Source organism: Sycon ciliatum, chromosome 2, assembly GCF_964019385.1.
Source record: "Sycon ciliatum chromosome 2, ocSycCili1.1, whole genome shotgun sequence".
Lineage (NCBI taxonomy): Eukaryota > Metazoa > Porifera > Calcarea > Leucosolenida > Sycettidae > Sycon > Sycon ciliatum.
In genome coordinates this window covers 7,179,524-7,198,699 of record NC_088644.1, presented here as the reverse complement: position 1 = coordinate 7,198,699, position 19,176 = coordinate 7,179,524, and the positions used below count along the sequence as shown (strand labels likewise).

The following is a 19,176-nucleotide window of genomic DNA, read 5'->3' as shown; positions in this document are numbered from 1 at the left end:
CACCTACCTACCTATCAAGAGAGAGAGAGAGAGAGAGAGAGAGAGAGAGAGAGAGAGAGAGAGAGAGAGAGAGAGAGAGAGAGAGAGAGAGAGAGAGAGAGAGAGAGAGAGCTATGTACAGTGATAATACATCTATAGAACGTCAGTACTGTCTTCAAAGACGAGAGCCAATGGTTATTGTTAATCCAAATCTGACTGGAGAGAAAGCAAGTGATTGAGCAATCGCTTGGCGCACTCAGTTAACTGAGAGCACCCAGGAGAACACCGTGCATGCATGGTCATGGAAAGCTGGAGTGTGGAAGAATGATGCTATAACGCCTTGCAGTCGTAGCAGTAGCAGCAGAAGGTGTAGATCAAGTGGAAATGTGTGCAGCACCGAAATCACACAAAGTAGAGAGTATGCACAATCACCTCTAATACCATGATCCCGATGCCGGTATACATATAACTATAGCAATGCTGTGAGGAATAATTACTAGTATGAAAATGTTCAGAAGTTGCACCATAGGTTAGCCGCACAGACCCTGGTTTCTCAGGGCTTCGAGGAAGTTGTGCAGGCGAGAGCTCACCTGGCAATCCTCATTGGGAAAGGGCATTATGCGAGATCCCTTCTCCAGAACAAGCGGATTAGAATCTTTGCCGAACATTAGGAATCTGAGTTTCTTCATTCTCTTCTGCGTGAAGAGTGCATCGTTGCATAGACTGCACATTTTGCTAGCGTACATTGTCAATGGCGTGCGTATCACCTCTCCGTCGGGGCCATTGTTGAACTTCCGTGCGCCGTTCTTGTAGATTTTGATCAAGCGGACGTTGAGCTTCCACCACATGCTGCCTGGTGTACTGGAAACACCCCTCAGCACCACCAAGTACACTGCACACAGGCACAGAGAAAAGCACTCGTCAGCACCACCAAGTATACTGCACACAGGCACAGGGAGTAGCCGACACAAAACATCCGTTCTTCAAAGTGGTCAAGGTCATTATGAGTATAAGTATAACGGATACAGTTCCAATTTCCTACTTAGTTATCACACCAGGTGCCTTAGGTGGTCCAAGATAATACTAGCACACCATGCAAGCAAGCCAGTCCAGGCATCAGAAATCGAGAACAGCTCACGATAGCACAAAAGAGATTACTACAACCACGCCATACAATTGCCAGGACTGCACACTAAATCGTGTCTTTGCTTCACGTCCGTATCGGAATTGGCGTATGCATTGCCGCATCCTCGACACGTGAATGCACAAAATTGGCACGTACCATAATCGACATCCTCGCAAGAAAACTTCTGCAGGCCCTGAATCCAATTGTCTATCTCCCGATGAAGCGTGCACATGTTATCGACGAATGGTATGGGCTTCCTGTGCCTCTTGGACTTGCCCGGGAAGACACACGGATCCGGGGTGTCCCGATTTTTCTTTTCTCTCCAGAGGCGTACTTCAGTGTAGTTTCCGTCAAAGTATTCTGCGAGTTGGCAAATAGCCTCGCCGCACTCTGGACATTTTCCTAACAGCAAACAAAACCAAGTGACAACAAGATTGGACTTGGTCGGAAAAGGCCTGGTGTACAAGAAGCCTATTCCTATACACCTTAACTACGAGTGGAACAAGAAAGCTTCAGAAAGTGGAATATGAGAAACAGCTCAACAAAGTACATGCATAATGTCAGGTACAATGCCAGGAAACATTTTGAAGTACATGTACTCGTAGCTAATTCATTTGGTGGTAAATGCACACCTGGAAAGATGATGGTAGATACACGCCTGCCCACACACACTCTCTCTCTAAGCGGCCAAGTTACTCTGGCACAGAGCTCTCCTCACCACCACCATCACCAACAGTTCGCACATTGCGCCTAGTCCATGCATGGTCAGTGGTGTCCGACATAGCAGGCTGTGCTAGGAGGTCAAATTTGCAGACGATGATAGCCCATTTACACAACTTACTGGAGACACAGGCGCAGCGCCCAGCCTTGCTGCCATCTTCATCGTCCAGTCCCGGCGCTAGAGCATTCTCTTCAGTACACACACTCTCTGGCAGCGTTGTCTCGTTCTTTCGGGCATAGAACAACTCACATCTCTTATCTGGAATGGTGGATCACGATACAAGACACACAGTGATGAACTGAGACCGTGGTTCGCATTACAGACTTCTGCTTTTGGTGCTTGCATACATCAAATGAACGGATTCTTTCTCACCCCTGCAACGGTGACAGATGATTTTGTGGAATTTTAGAAAGAGGAAGTATATAGCCTGTCATGCAATCATTAAAGGGGAAGTTAAGGCAAAAATTAAAATTTCACCAGTTGTAGTCTTCGGGGTGCTGAGTCGAATGGTCTTGGTCCGAGAAAGCTGAGACGCTCCCTTCCTGCTTGAATCCCAATCGAACTCGCGCACTTCCACCGAAACTGGGTGACTGCGCCCTACTAGATGGGGATTTGTATGCAAATGTCACTAAAAGCGCCATTTCGTTCTTATAAAAGCACGGATGATCGCGATTGGCCCATATGTTGTACTCTTTTGGCGACAACTTTCACGCCAAGGTTCAACTCGAGTGACAGGACTGCACCCAAAAAAGGTCAAACAGGCTAGTAAGTTGTACCCTGCAGGCACGGTGACCAGGTGACTGGTGTACGCAGGAGCACGTGACCGCTTGTTCAACCATGTTCGATTGGGAATAAAGGAGGAACGCTGCATCGCAGCCTTTTCGGATCAAAACCAATCGACTCAGCGTCGAAAAGACTACAACATATGGGCCAATCGCAGTCATCCATACTTTTATAAGAACAAAATGGCGCTTTTAGTGACATTTTGCATACAAATCCCCATCTAGTAGGGCGCAGTCACCCAGTTTCGGTGGAAGTGCGCGAGTTCGATTGGGATTCAAGTAGGAAGGGAGCATCTCAGCTTCCTCGGACCACGACCATTCGACTCAGCACCCCGAAGACTACAACTGGTGAAATTTAAATTTTTGCCTTAACTTCCCCTTTAATGCAGGATTTCCGCCGTTTTACCCCCCCCCCCCCCCCACACACACACACCACCACCACCACCACACACACTGTGGTGCTACAATACTCGCCAAAAAATCCGGCTAATGCTGCACATGGTAGTCGACTACGACGCATGCAGCATTGGACGGATTTTTTTGGCAAATATTGTAACAATTAGTGGTCAAACGAATGCTGAGAAGCTTCGAACGTTCGTTCTCGAGTCGACATTCGAATGTCAAGTTGACCGCCCAAACGAATATCGTAACTCACAAAACTGTGAACTCTGCACTTGTAGCAGCGATTTTCATGCATGCAAGCACGTACACACGTCTACTTTTGAAGCCGTGCCGCGCTGTCTTCATGACCAGAGACTACGCGTATACGGTGGGTCTAGTCTCCGCAGTGAACTCTACTCTGGGTTGAACGTTGCATGCGTGCACCGCGCCCGGCTGTGAAACTGGAAGTGCAGTGCCACAGGCGATTTTAGTCGTGACAACACTCGACGGTCTGTCTGAAATAATAACTATTGCTGAGAGCCGTCGTTGAGTCTTTCTTCATCAAATCCACCCAACGTTCGTCATGGCCGAGAAGAGTAGGCGCTCTGGCGTATGGGATTGTGGAATAGAGATAACGGCTGACAATATTATCTATATTCTCACGACAATATTGCTACGTGTACTCGGTGCAAGCCGCCGAAAGACTTGGCAGATCATGGCGGAACAACGAATTTACGTAACCATCTGAAGGACGTTCACCATGTCGACTTGGATGGCGCAGGGGCGATACCGAAAAAGGACGGAGGGATAACTGCCTTCTTCAAGGCAAAGAAAGTGCCAGCGGCTAGATCCTCTGAGGCTCTGGATGCGACGACCGATTGGTGGAATTTGTGTGCAGAGATCTTCGGCCTGTGAGCGTAGTCACTGGTGCGGGGGTTCCTTTCGCTCATGAACTACCCCGAGCCTGGCTACCTGCGACTCGAGTGACAAAGCTAATTCAGCGGAAGCACGTCGCGGGCCTGAAGTTGCTGGTGCAGTGGTTAGGTGGAGAACCTTGAAAAGGCCAGCTCCATGGCGCTGACTACAGACCTGTGGACAAGCAGACGAACGAAGGGGTACATTACCATCACTGTCCACTTCATAAATGAGTCATGGCATCTACAGTCTCTGTTGCAGACTTGCAGTGTGCAACTTCACTTATGATTTGGGTGCCTTTTACAAAAGTTTTAGTGTTACATACTGGTTGGTAGCTATAATTTCTTACTGATTTCTTAATCATGGAACGGGCGACATTCGTTCGGTATTCGTTAGGAACATTCAGAGAAGGTTCGATTCGCTGTTTAGCACATTCGTTTGACCACTAGTAACAATCATCGCCAAAGTCGCTACCACTATTTCTAAATGTTGTAGTAGTCCAATTTTTCCTGCTGTAAGCGACAGGGGGTGACCGGCCACGATAGTCACTGGCTGGTATTTTCCATATGCATGCCATCTACTTATGCAGAGCGATCTGTCCTGATGACGATCGACCGTGTACAGCCACCAACTGTGATTCCACATGTACAGGCTGCACGTTAACCTGTTGTACATTTACATGACCGATACATATTGCTAGGTACAGTGGGACACGTGACCTTGAATGCAAACGTTTCCTGCCAGTCATGCAAGATTTTGACAGTTCATGGATGGGATCCGCCTGACTTTGCCAAGTCTCAACGACTACACAAGAACCCAGGATCACTTTATGATCATTGCGCTCATATGTGCCAGGGCTTCATGATTTTCTACTCACATGTTCCATTGAATACCCAATAAATTCACACATGACTATGTCACCATGCATGTTCTCCAGGTTGGTTTGAGCATAAGGGGTGGCGAGTATATGGTCACATCCTTTATTGCTGAACACACTAAGGGGCCTTCCGTAAATATCGATATTTGTTTAGAAACGAAAACTAGTCGTTTCTCTTTAACCCTTTCAGTGCCAGGCCAGATGTACACTGTTGGCCGGGCCATTTTCATTAAAAAAATCTGATTTTTTTCAAAATAGTCGTAACTCAAACCCACTTGTTGTCCCTCGCTAGCGTAGCTTGTGCTGCTGCGCCCTGCTCAAACTCGACATTGACATCTCCGATATCCTCAGGACCGTCCAAGGCGACCACGGCAGTAGGTACGACATCGACCACGGCGGACTCGTCCGCGAAATTTGTTCCGTCACGATCGCAGACGGCTATGTCCGCATCCGAGTCATCGCCTTCACTATCGCAGCTCCAGTCATCAATGTCCGAGTCCATGATGGACTGGAGCACCTCTTCAGCCGACATGCGGCGACTCGCCGTGTCTGAGTGACAGCTAGAGAGACCTAAAGTACGTTCCGTCAATCTAATTGTTTCTAAATCGAATTATGTTTTTCGCCCGAGCGCTCTGAATGTATGCTACCGCGCCCTTACTTACTCAAACTCGGCGAGTGAGGTCTTATTCAGTAGGGGAAAACCCCTAGTTTCGCCTCGAAGAGCCACAATCGGCCAAGCTAGATTGTAGTGCATGGCCGGTGAGATATAGTAGTGCGCACTACGAGGACGAGATATCTCGTCCTTGGCCAATCGCGTGGGGGTCTGTAGGACGAGTTATCTCGTTCTTGGCACTGAAAGGGTTAACCCTCCTCCCCCCTGAGAAACGAACACATACAAATGGTACATAGTGTCGACATTTTGGTCTTCTTTCTGGATATGCTCACACATGCAAAATGTACATCGATATTTTTCGAGAAACGAACAGGCGCTCAACCCCCTCCCCCCTAAACGACTACTTTTTGTTCCTAAAAAAATATCTACCGTATTATCTCTAATATAAGCACAGTCTCCAATAATAGCACGTCTCCAATAATAGAACACCTTGGGGCGGCATTCAAAAAAAAAAGTGCTCAGTCTCCATTATAAGCACACTGTGTAAATTCATTATCTGTACCGGCGAAAAAAACCTGAAATGTGTGTGTCATACATGAATTTGGCATGGCAACATGCCTCTGAAATGAGGTTGAAATAATGGAACAGTCTCCAATAAAGGAACGTCTCCATTAATAGCACGGGGCGGAGGTACATTGAAAAAATAAAGGACCGTGCTTATATTAGAGATAATACGGTATATTTACGGATGGCCCCTAATTGTGATACAGATTGGTTACACCAAGAGCACGTGGCTGCTGCAGTACTCACCTGGGTCATAGTAATCATACACTCGCACAACTGCCGGCACCGAGTCCATTTCTTTGAAAGATGCCTCTCTTGTGGCAATGAATATGAGATTGAGAGGTTCCTCGTCCGAAGCTGGGATCTGTGTAGACAAAGTACAAGATGACACGGATGGAATTCAGGAAACGTTGCCAAGGGATTCCGACCAAAGTGCAATGCTGGCACGCCAGAACCAGTTCACCACTCAATGTGCACATTCTCACCAACATGCATGAATGGAAATAAATAGTCTTCGCTCAAACTGGGAATCGAAACCTTAAACCAGGTGTTTCAGAGGTAAAATTTTCAACAATAATTTATTTCCACATACCTGCTTGCCACACCACCTGAGTCTTTGATAAAAGCACTCCATGCACTAGCTCATATCGCCATGCACAGACAAGCACTAGCTCATATCGCCATGCACACACAAGCACTAGCTCATATCGCCATGCACACACAAGCACTAGCTCATATCGCCATGCACACACAAGCACTAGCCCATATCGCCATGCACACACAAGCACTAGCTCATATCGCCATGCACACACAAGCACTAGCTCATATCGCCATGCACACACAAGCACTAGCTCATATCGCCATGCACACACAAGCACTAGCTCGTATCGCCATGCACACACAAGCACTAGCTCGTATCGTCATGCACACACAAGCACTAGCTCGTATCGCCATGCACACACAAACACTAGCTCATATCGCCATGCACACACAAGCACACACAGTAATGGCATGCACACGCTGAAACAGAAACACGTTGCACACCCCGCATACCCTCTTACATTCTTGATGTAGACAACGACACTCTGACTACGCTGCTCGACTTCTTCCACTCCGTGGACATCCTTCACCTGCGGAGTATGAACACAATGCAGATACACATGTACTACTCTCTCAAATGAATCACTGAATATCCCAGCCTTCTCTTCTGTAAAACAGTGACATTCATGTCTTCATCTTCCAACAGCTATTTTAGCATATTCGTGTTGTCAATCCACTTCTCTCTTGTATGCCATTCTCATATGCGACACCCTCCTGAACCGGGTCCAACCTTGAGAAAAACGAGGTCAGGCAAAGATGTACACCACATCAGTTTAGTATCCTCCAGAAACAAGTGAAGCATGAACAGTGTACATACAGCCAGTGTTATGGTGATCAGTGATGTCTGCTACATCTTTCATAGTTAATTGAGGAGCCTCCGAGAAAGAATGTCCGGGAAAGACTGCAGTTGTGAAATAAATGATACATACCGTTTTCTTTGATGCAGAAGTAATCTCATAACCGGTGAAGAAATCCAGGTGCACGATGAACATCGTATTTTGGTCTATGTAGGGATAATCTGGCTCCCATCTGATAACAAAGCATTGAAAGAAGACACAGATAGAAGGTATTTATACCTGACAGAAGACACAATTATTGGATGCATTATCTTTTATAATCTGATCACTTTGTTTCTCTCTCTACAAAAGCCACAAATCTCCAATCAGAACGGAGGAAGAGATCTCGTACTGTGATCTCCCGTCACAAGCAGTGAATAGTGGAGGATAGGCATGGAGACCATCTAGCTCTTCGAAGCTGTGGTCTTGTCTCCTCATGGATAAGATTGATGAAAACGTATTTCAGTATACGTTGAAGTACAACCAGGCTGATCGAAATGGTCGAGAGCCTCATCAAGCGCATGCGTTTACAAGCATTATTCTTCATGGAAGGTGACGAGGCTGAGCAGTAACAGCAGGATAACTTCGGATTCAAGTCTCGGAGATGTCCACGGCAGATCGAAGAGTTTGAGCCTCTTGAGGATGATCTGCTAACGATGGTGGAGACTGTGCAGTTCAATAGGTCAACAGACACTTTCCAGCAGCAACTCAGGGATGACATAGCTCAAATCAAGAACTCAAGCGATACCTTCGTAGCTGCAGACAAGACCCAAAACATGTACTTTGAGTAAGCTGTCAAGAAAGACTGCTATGAGAAGCTTATGCATGATAATGTGACCAAAAGCTACAAGCAAGCAGCGGAGAAAATATACGACCACATAAATGTGGAAGCTGAGAGTATAGTCAAAGCTCGGGGGTTGGATGAGCGATTGGAGTGCATGGCAAAAAGGACGTGTTTGTGACATTAAAGGATCACAAGGACAACTCCAGCGCTAACCCTCCATGTCGCCTCATTAATACAGCGAAAAGCAATGTTGGAAAAATATCCAAATCGATACTGGAAAGGATAGTCAAGGATGTCCGGCGTCACGTGGCTGGAATAGTACGTCTGCAGTGATAGACTGGTTGGAGGGGCTGGAGGACAAGCAAAACTGTGTTTTTGTATGTTTCGACGTCGTAGAGTTTTCCCGTCAACTTCCGAAGAGCTGATATGTGTAAGAGTGAGAGAATCTGTGTGTGTGTGTGTGTGTGTGTGTGTGTGTGTGTGTGTGTGTGTGTGTGTGTGTGTGTGTGTGTGTGTGTGCGTGTGTGTGTGTGTGTGTGTGTGTGTGTGTGTGTGTACGTGTCTGTGTGTTTAGCACTTTAAAGTCCCCAGCACTACTTTATTCACACCACCAGAGTGCCAGAACTGCTGCTGCTACATAGCTACATAGCTCCAAGTCTGAAGACTTGGCTACTTCCCGCCTGCACCTGACTTCTATGCTATGTTTGCCCTCAGTAATTCTCGCCTTGCTTCCTCTTATGTTCAGGCTGCCCGTTTTCGAGCCATCAGATGCCTGATGATCGTGACTATGTGAAACTCGGAGTTGCAATACAGCTCCCCCTTCCCCCTTCCCCCGTCTCTCTCTCTCTCTCTCTCTCTCTCTCTCTCTCTCTCTCTCTCTCTCTCTTGTATTTCAAAAATAAGTACTGTAAAAGCCCTATACATAACGAAGTGCTAATTCTAACGAGTTAATGAGGAGAAATCTGTCGTTAAAATAAAAAATCGCTACACAGAAATCGATACATAATACTGTTGCCAGTGAGAGTTGAGAATGAGTGAGAATTGTTACCTTTGGTACACGTGAACCAGTCAATTTTAGTAAATCATTATATATGCGCCTCGTTAGAATAATGGCATTTACAGTATTGATACGAGTAACTTCATTGCATAGAACCCCTGCTGATGAAGTGTACTCTGTGGCACGGCCCCGGGATACATGCCAGGTAAGGAAAAAAAAAAAAACAGTCTCTTCCGGCAATTTCCCCCTTGAATCTCATTGCATAGTTTTGCACACAACTGTTGAATTGTCAAAGCCAGCACATCTTTACTTTTCCCCTAAACACAGGAGAGCCAAAAGGTAGATGTTTTACTGCATTGTTATATTCAACGGTTAGAGTCGAGACATGTATTTCCAAGTCTGAAGCAATAGTAAAACCCACAATCACTAAGTGTAATAATGTTTCACTATCCGTACTTCAAGGTTTAAAGAAATCTAGGAACGCACAACACTGACATGTAGTAACACGTTATCTCCTTCTGGTAACACCATGTGTACCCTATCTCAATGTTTGCCAAGGGATTCCAAACAAAACAAAGAGGAGCTTAATCGCTCCTGACCACCCAAGCCAATTTGATCTGTGCATGGTGAGTATACAAGTATCAAAGGGGAAGTTGCGACTAAGATCAAAACTTCTAATTTGCAATTGTCTGGGAATTGAGTCTAATGGTGGTGGTGGTGGTACGAAGAAGATGCAACGAACTGTTCACCCTACATGTGTACGCCTAATTGACTCAGAGACCAGAGGAGTGCAAGTACTGAAGTCTTGAATTCGGCCAAACTTTCCCTGCTGCTAAAATATTATCTACCATATGCTGCCTTTGGCTGAATATCCATAATAATTATCTAAATCGGCAAGTGTGCTATGTGGGAATGGAAAGGAAAGGTGATAACCAACAGACATTATCATCCCTTACGTGACAGAAACAGTAACACTCAAGGTGTTCTCGTTGCTTCCCGGCTTACGGACTTCAACATGCGTGATGTTCACAACAAAAGGACATTTGTCACAGGTTTCCAAAACACGGTAGTCGCATGCCACCTGGATAAGCAGACAGCACCAGCAGACACCAATCAAACTCATTCCAATGGAAGCTGATTAAATAGTGTTCTCTTTTACCGTGTGTACGTGAACAACACATTGCCTGTCGCTGACCTGCACATTGATATTTGTTTGATATTTATTTCCTTGTACCTTTGCAGCACTGCACAGTTTGTACGAGGACTTGGAGATTTATGCAGTGCATGTCTACAGCTTATTTGAATGCGTGCCTACTGCGCAGTACTAGTCCTTTGTATAGTACGCGAGTTGTAGTGCGGGTTAGCATACAGGTGTGAACGCTACGCACTTTTCATGCAAGCTACTTTTCTGCATTCTGTACTTGCTTTCATGCACGTGTCGCTGGCATACGCGATACGGGCCGGGTTTGTGTATTGGGTTTGAACCATGTCGTTCTTCTTTTCAGTTTAGTTGTTCTTTGGTTGCTCCGCGAGTTGTTGCTTTGGTTGGAGACAAAGATGGCTTTCCGTTTCAGTAATATCATGTAATGTAACTATAACTGATAGTATACTGTTGAGTGTTGGGATGCGTTGGGACCCCGACACCAATATTTGGCGACCACCCAGTAAAATTTGAATCGTGCATCGTAGCGTGCTGGCTTAGCATGGCCGAGTCCGAAGCCGAAGGGAAATCGCCTGGTGCTGGTGGAAGCGCTGAGGCTTTTGGATGGATGAAGCTGGAGACGAGTTACCTAAAGCTTGGCAAGGATTACGGATATTCTGGCGAGGCACTGGTCTCTTTCGTGGAGCGCAAGCTCACCGAAGCAACTGATAGGGACCAGAGAGCACAAGAGCGTGCAGAGAGAATCGCTCAGAAGGAGCTGGACAGTAAGAAGGAGATAGAAAAACTCCAAGCCGCGAGTGGTAGTGACAGTAACGACGTGCAGAAGCGCCCCCACAAGTTGGACGTGCCAAAATACACCGACAAACAGGACATCCGGCGTTATTTGGTAACATTTGAGGCTGTTGTTCAGCAAAATGGCTTCGAAAAATCTACGTGGTTGTTGGCCCTCCGTTCGGCAGCGATGGGGACAAGGCTTGAACCGGTGTTGGATCATGTCACAACTTATGAAAGCGCTAAAGTTCAAGTGACACGTAGTTTTGGCAAGACTGCCGAGAAGACGTGGTCCGAGCTCTTGTCTCTGCATCAGCAGACGGAGGACACGTTTTTCCGGTACGTAACCCATGTAGTGCAACTGGTGCAAGAGTGGGCATCGCTAACTGGAGGGCCGCAGGGCCAGAAGCAGAGCAGTGGGAACAGTGAGATGTTCATGGCAATCGTCCGCCAATTTGTGCTCCAGGGATGCTCGCTTGACCTCCGTGCGTACTTGCTGGAAAACAAGATCGGCGAGAAAACGTTTGAAGAGATCACGGAGCTGGGTACAGCGTATCAGGAGGCCCATGGTGTATCTGTATCTGACAAGAAGCCTGTGGCCTGGGAGTGCGAGGGTGCATCAGCACAGTGCTTCACGCTGTCCACTGCCGATGACGAGAACACGCTCCACAGCATGCCTGTTGCTCAGCGCCGCGAGTATGCGCAAACCAATGGCCTTTGCTATTGTTGCCTGCGGACAGGGCACAGCTGGAGAATGTGTGATAGTAGTGTTACTTGCAGCAAGTGTGGCAACAAACACCATACCGTGCTTCATGATGACAGTAGCAATGGTAGCAGGGATTTCAACAATAGCAGCGGCAGCAGCAACAGCCACAGCACCTCAGCAGCTACAGGCAATGCCCTCGGCGACGCCTAGTGTTTGACAGCCGACACACTCTCCCTCTCACGTAGCGATGCAGCGTCAACTGCCACTCTGGAAGACATGGACGAGGCGCACCCCATTGAAGTGCATAGCAGCGACATTTGATCCGCTCGACTTGGTGTCACCGGTAGTATGTAGTATTGACAGGCAAGATCCTCCTGCAAGAGGCCTGGAAGGAACAAGGCAAGTGGGATGATCCGCTACCTTCTCCGCTCGCCCAGCGTATAGCGACAGGCAATGGTTGGACTTGTAAAACCTGCACTAGGTTTTGGTGGGGAGGATGTCGCTGACCTGCACATTGATATTTGTTTGATATTTATTTCCTTGTACCTTTGCAGCACTGCACAGTTTGTACGAGGACTTGGAGATTTATGCAGTGCATGTCTACAGCTTATTTGAATGCGTGCCTACTGCGCAGTACTAGTCCTTTGTATAGTACGCGAGTTGTAGTGCGGGTTAGCATACAGGTGTGAACGCTACGCACTTTTCATGCAAGCTACTTTTCTGCATTCTGTACTTGCTTTCATGCACGTGTCGCTGGCATACGCGATACGGGCCGGGTTTGTGTATTGGGTTTGAACCATGTCGTTCTTCTTTTCAGTTTAGTTGTTCTTTGGTTGCTCCGCGAGTTGTTGCTTTGGTTGGAGACAAAGATGGCTTTCCGTTTCAGTAATATCATGTAATGTAACTATAACTGATAGTATACTGTTGAGTGTTGGGATGCGTTGGGACCCCGACACCAATATTGCCTGCGCCCCATCAATCAGTGATAATCAATTTACTTGGTACTTCAAAGTAAAATCGTAGTGTCAACAGGGACTCTGACAACGAATTCAGATACCAATTCCTTCAGACAGCTGTGTTGACCATATATTATACTCGCACAATGTGTACCCCTGGGAACCATTTTTCGTTCAAGAGAGGGCTCTGATCGAGCGAATACGGTATGTCTCGTCGGTGAAGCCGGTACTCGTGGAGGCCAACCGCTTTCCAAAAAAAACCAAATCATCGAATTATCCCTGCCAAACCTGTCATATGGTCTAAAGAGGTTCCGGATTGTATCCGAAGAGCTAGAATTGGTCATTTCTATGGCCACATAGGGCTAAATGTACAGTATTATGAGAGTAGTGTACATATGGTCTTTTAAACTTACCTGTGCAATGCCACGTCCTGTTCCACGTGTAAGGAGACGAACTCTTGGAATGTCACCTCGTGGAATCTGTAATGAAAGAGAATTCAGCACGCAAATTTCCCTCAGAACTGCCACGATCAACTCATGATGATCCGGCCAGAACCACGTATCTTGACATAATATTATAATGAATACTTTCACTTGTCAGTTCATATCAAATGTCCTTAGCTGTGTAGTTCAGCCAAGGCCACACCAGCCAGAATGGTTGTTGTGTGCCTGAAAACTAACACAGTCCAGACCTCTGCAAGTGGCATGCAGAACATTCATGCTGTGAGACCAGGACGCTAGAGTGAATTGGTGGTCGAAACTTCGGCAATACCACATAGAAGCAAGAATAGTGACAAATTCGACCATTATGCAAACATCAGTCATACCACTGGTCCACAATGTGCTCTCGGCCCATTCCACTTGCACATCACCACCACTTCATAGTGAGGACAATTCCGTTGAGATATTGCTCGGCCCACCAGACGCTGTTCTGCTCAAACATAACTCATTGGTGGAGGATGATCTGTAATACCAACATCTCGCGCCATTGGATGGAATGGTGGTGATGTGCAAGTGGAATGGGTCCGCCATGAGAAATTTTCGAGTGGTGGTGTCACAATTGTTCAGTATTCGTATAGGTTAGTGCATGGCCGATAAGTTTTTATGGCTTTTAAATGCCCGATAAGCTAGTGCTAACATGGACAACGCTAACAAGCTAGTGTAGTGCACTGTGAAGTGATATGAATACACTATAGCTGATTGGTAATCTCCTAGACAACGAGACTGTCTTCCTTCTAAATAGATTTTAAGTATAAAACATTCCTGTTGGTATAATTCTGGTAATGTTACAGAAAATACACTGGAAAGGCTGAAGGCAGGCGCTACCGGTTACACTCATGAAAGTTAAATATACTAGAATTTGGGATGGAATAGTTTTCCGAGGCTTACATGAATGGTTTGCCGTATGTTGTAGTTCTCATTGTTCACTATCCTGTCGTCGAGCCGTGAGTAGCCACTGGCCGTGGGAGTTTGCACTTCAACAGAGAAATCTGTTGCGGGACTCTCCTCGTTGATTTTGGCAAACTCAATCATCGATTGAATCGCTACGGTAGTTTCCTGAGCAAGAATAGGACACGGGTGCACAAGATAATCTGTGGTGTTCCATATTCTGGACATGCAGTCTGATAGGTGAGAAAAAGGAAGAAGGTACCAAATATACCCAAAGGCCTCAGCTCTGTATCTAGGGCACTCGTACTAGTAGAACTGTAGTACAATCAACTTGGCTAATAACGACTGCGGATATAACGACAATTCGGGAATAACGACAGAATTTCCATGCCCAGAGGCAAGTCCCATCTAACTGTACTACATATAATGAGACTTTGGGTATAAGGACACTTCGCGAATAAGGATACTTTTCTGATGCCCGCCAAGTGTAGTTATACGCAAAGTAGACTGTAAGTGCCTTGCTTGTCAATGAGTATGATGAATGGCGGCATTGGAGGCAAGGTGCAGGGTGTACTTTGAAGAAAAGTGACTCTAAAACTACAACTATATATGCCTAATAAGGACTCGTTCTACTCGGCAACCCAAACCGTTTGGGCATCACTGGGCTACCCTGTACTTGAACACTGCAACTAAAATGGCACTAGAGAATACATGTAATAGCAATATGACTACAACCATTTCATGGAGAGAGAAAAACAAAACAGACAATAGGCGGGCAGTTACGTGATCGCTTTAGTGTACCTGAGTGTTTGCGAAACCACCGCGTGGATTGTAGTTCTGCGCCAGGTAATCGACAACCGGCTGAGCCTCCGCTCGCATGCCAAGTGTCGACAGGGCCAGCAGAACATAGGCAGTGGTCTCAATAGTTAGCGCCTTTGGTCTGACGTCATAGCGAATTTTGTCATTAGCCGCCTGCTCCCAGTATATGCCGACAACATCTGGTACAGATCAGGCACACAAGGACACAGATCTTACATGAACCATAAATTGAAGGATAAACAGGCTGCAAAATGTAACTCGGATGGTGAGCCAATTAAATTATTGTGAAAAGAAGAAGACAAAATGTTGGAAGTTCCAAGTTGGAAGGTTGTTGGTTTGCGCCTTGGAGAAGTGTTGGATCTAGGTGTCAGGTCGCCGATTGTCTCAGTACTCCTTGCCAGTTTTGTGCCATTTTGTCGCACTCGCTGACTGTATAAGATCTGGTTAATTTGGTGGACAGTTAGTCATAACTCGTAACATTTTGTCCTTCTTCTTTTCACAATAAACAGGCTGGATAACTTTAAAAACATTTTCAAAACGACATTCAGACCTCAGATAGACCGAGGCAACAACCACGTCCTATCGCATGTGGCCTGTGTAGGCCAAATGGGCAACTATGGCAACAAACCGATCAAGTAAACTCTCCTCACTCAATCTGCTAGTGCTATGAAGGAGAGAAAACTTGCTCACGTGTGTCATGCCGTGCATGTTTCTGTACAGGGGTACCGGGACCCTTACCTTTGGTGGCTCTTTCAAGAAGTTTAGCCACACCTTGTCTGGCAAGATCGGTCTCATCTGTTTTGCTGAGCGCATATGTCAAGAGAGCAAGCTGGAAGTTACTATCGCCGTTAAGGACGTCATTGAAAGACGTCTTGAGATACCCTACTGCGGCTTGGATCTCCGTGCCAAAAGTGAACTGTGGAAAGAAGAGAAGACATGACACAGTGGAACACTAGGCTCGGACGTTCTAAGAGACCAGTTTATTCATGACATGAATATGCACACAGAAAGTAAAGTGAAACCTGTCTAAGGCCTCATTTACACGACAACCGGATTGAAAAACGTTTTTCAATCGTTTTCGAAACGTTTTTGCTGTTTACACGAAAACAATAATCGTGTACACTGCAACACTTTTTTCGGCGTGCAATGGTCATCACGTGCAAGAAGTTGGCCTGGCGCAGGCTGGCGGCGGCATGTTTTGAGTACAGGGCTCGTACTAGTAAAACGTTTTTGCCGTTTACACGAGAACGAAACGGAACGAAAACGATTGAAAAACACTTTGAAGGTCGTTTTTCATTTGAAACGTTTTTGAAACGTTTTTCAGCGTTGTCGTGTAAACGCTCTTATCAAAATCTGTGGAAGCGTATTCTTTTGAAAACGTTTTTGACAAAAACGTTTTTCAATCGTTGTCGTGTAAACGAGGCCTAAGGCAACCGCACAAATGGTTCTTCCAAATATGGCCTCCGTGTACAGGTGGTCTCCGTATCCAGGGTCATTCGACTGGAAATAAACACCCCTTGGTCCTGGTTTCAATGGTCATCTAGGACAGGTTGTCGCCTTATCAGAGTGACCGCCTTGACAGGTTCTACTTTAAGGCCTTCAGAAGAAGAAAAAACACGAGCGTAACTGGAGGATAACGTGCACGGAGGTAGTTTACAGTGGAACCTCAGATATCCCACCAACCGCTGGGCCATCCAAAGAGGTTTGGTTTCTGAGGTGGCCTGATTTCCGAGGTGCCGTGACTTCTCAAAATGCCAATCGCAACTACACATGGAATATACCCTTTCTTAAAATCATGATAGCGATCAGACCACATACCACTTTTAGACCTGCTAGTGAGATATTTCATTAGGAACAATCATGCGTTCCGCTCTGTGCCCTACTGTCGAATTCAAACGTTCTACTACAAACTTGGCACTGGAAAAAGGTGACTATGGCAACAGAGAGTGAGACCCCGATTTCTACCTGCCCAACCTTAGCTACAGTGTTGCCGGTGAACTGTTCATGCTGGTGTTTGCAAGCGCCGTCTGGTCTCGTCTGGTCGAAAAAAGAACCAACTACTACTAAAAAATCGTTTCCGTCACAAACGAATCGGTGTCTGTTGGTTGTCGATTGGTCGTATTTCTATCAATAATGGCTACAATATTTCATCGTGAATTGGTCCTGATTCAGAAAACGCTAAAATCGTTACCCATTAAAATTGGCCGTTCTAGTCTAACAGTACGTGAACTGCAGCACTGACTACAATCAGTACTCACACTCATTGCATACACATGATAAACATGATACACATGATACACATGGTGACTGAAGCACTTACAGCGGAATACTCATTGCTACAGTCAATCAGTGTCAACAGGGCAAAGGCCGTCATTGGCGAACGGGCATTCAGTTGAGTTCCTCCCTGCACAGAAAGAAATTAAAACTAGATTGAGGACAGCGAATATCTGTTGGCTGCTGGATATCAGAGCAGCACTTCCGAATACATGAAGGTAACATTCAGCCAAAGTGTAGATGTATGCACATACCGGGTAGTGTTCTTCCGGAGATGGAGTCTCCTATTATAGTTCTTCTGGTTAGCTACTGAATGGTTACTAAACTTCTATATGTCAAAACATGATCAAATCTTGAAAAGCAAAGGAGGTTCAGATAGAGTAGTAGCACCAGTTGAAAACAGTTAGCCGCTAAAGAGAAGAAGAGGAAGAAGCGAAATGATGAGTAGTCAGTGCAGAAAACTCTCTAAGCTGATGTTAGGTTTCTACATACTGTCATGTCCTTGTGATAGACCCGTGCAGTTTCCACATAACTTCCATCTGCGTTCTGCTGTTTCAGGATGCAATCTACTGAGTCCACAAAGCTCTTAAAATCCTTGGGAACGTCCCAACGCTTAGCCAAACAGATTGTCCGCACTATGAATGCTCCGAGCCTGAAACAAAACAAAACATCACAATGCCATGGGGAAAATAACATGTCTGAATGTATATATTATTATCTCGTTACCTTGGTGGACTGTCGGTCATAACTAGTAACTTATTTAGTCTATTATAGTAGGTCCTTTTCTCTTTACATAAAATAATATGTCACTGATATTATTCACTAGTTTGAGGGAAAGACAAAAAACGGGAAAAGTCTGAAGAAAAAATTGACTGTCACCACCAGGACTCGAACCAGGGACCTTCACTTGAGGCCAGCGATGCTCTGCCCGAACACAGGGTAGATGTCTGTCTATTTCAGGACAAAAAATCTTGGTGCGGCTTTTACTCCAGTGCGGCTTATACTGTAGCGGACACGGAAATCCAGTCGATTGACCGGGGCCAGCGCCCTCAGCTCATACAGAACGCTGCGTGCAGTGCACATGTTGATCCGATGCGACCAGCGCGCTGCATGCGCATAAATGCATGTGTGTACCGCTTATCCTCGGCTGCATGGCCAGCGCCCTGGGGCCGTGCGACCGGATTTCCATGTCCACGACAGCACTTTCAAAAATACGGTAATCATTGAGTCTATCCCAGACACTCTGCTAAGAACACACCTCTCCAGTCAAGTGCCAATGCATTCCCCTTTATATCATTGTGCCTAGTTCCCGTTTATTGTGCGAATTAAAATGAACCAACCAACCAACCAATGGTTTCACTGGCAAAGATCTAACAGGACAGAAGTTTCAAAGGTGTACCATTCTATAAACCGCAAGATCCGGACATGGGGCTGATAACAACTGCAACAATTTGAACAATAGCACCGGGAAATTGTTTTCGCCTTGACAGATCATCATGCAAAAAGGGTGGCTAAGTACTTACCACCTATTGTCGAGTTAAAGAAAGTGAGTAATACGGATTCCACCAGTTAGAGAAACTCAATAAAGGCAAGTCTTCGCATTAACGCCCCACTCACCAAACACTTGGCATTTACATCCCACTCACCAAACACTTGGCTTTCCACCCTTCCATACAGAGTAGCATTTACCAGTCCTTTTCCCACCCATCGCCTTCACAGCTGCATTCAAGAGAATTACCCAATAGATACATTATAGTGTTAAGAGACGCAGCATTGAGTATGGTGTTGTGTGCGTGGCAGAGAGAGAGAGAGAGGGGGGGGGGAGAGAGAGAGAGAGAGAGAGAGAGAGAGAGAGAGAGAGAGAGAGAGAGAGAGAGAGAGAGAGAGAGAGAGAGAGAGAGAGAGAGAGAGAGAGAGAGAGAGAG

The 19,176-nt window shown here is 46.1% G+C and overlaps 1 protein-coding gene across 1 annotated transcript in view; it reads right to left on the bottom strand.

Moving 5' to 3' along the window:
• Positions 1-153: 153 nt before the first annotated feature.
• The window catches only part of LOC135808469 (complement C3-like), a 53,535-nt gene continuing 34,512 nt past the window's right edge, over positions 154-19,176 (bottom strand). Inside the window, exons 37-50 of the mRNA XM_065321662.1 lie at positions 18,898-18,970; positions 17,744-17,903; positions 17,298-17,381; positions 15,716-15,893; positions 14,960-15,156; positions 14,159-14,326; positions 13,184-13,249; positions 10,132-10,256; positions 7,488-7,587; positions 7,020-7,088; positions 6,205-6,322; positions 1,947-2,084; positions 1,262-1,507; positions 154-871 (exon numbers count right to left, since the gene is read on the bottom strand). Coding sequence (XP_065177734.1) covers positions 510-871; positions 1,262-1,507; positions 1,947-2,084; positions 6,205-6,322; positions 7,020-7,088; positions 7,488-7,587; positions 10,132-10,256; positions 13,184-13,249; positions 14,159-14,326; positions 14,960-15,156; positions 15,716-15,893; positions 17,298-17,381; positions 17,744-17,903; positions 18,898-18,970 — 2,084 coding nt within the window. The 3' untranslated portion in view covers positions 154-509. The remainder of the gene's footprint in view (positions 872-1,261; positions 1,508-1,946; positions 2,085-6,204; positions 6,323-7,019; positions 7,089-7,487; positions 7,588-10,131; positions 10,257-13,183; positions 13,250-14,158; positions 14,327-14,959; positions 15,157-15,715; positions 15,894-17,297; positions 17,382-17,743; positions 17,904-18,897; positions 18,971-19,176) is intronic.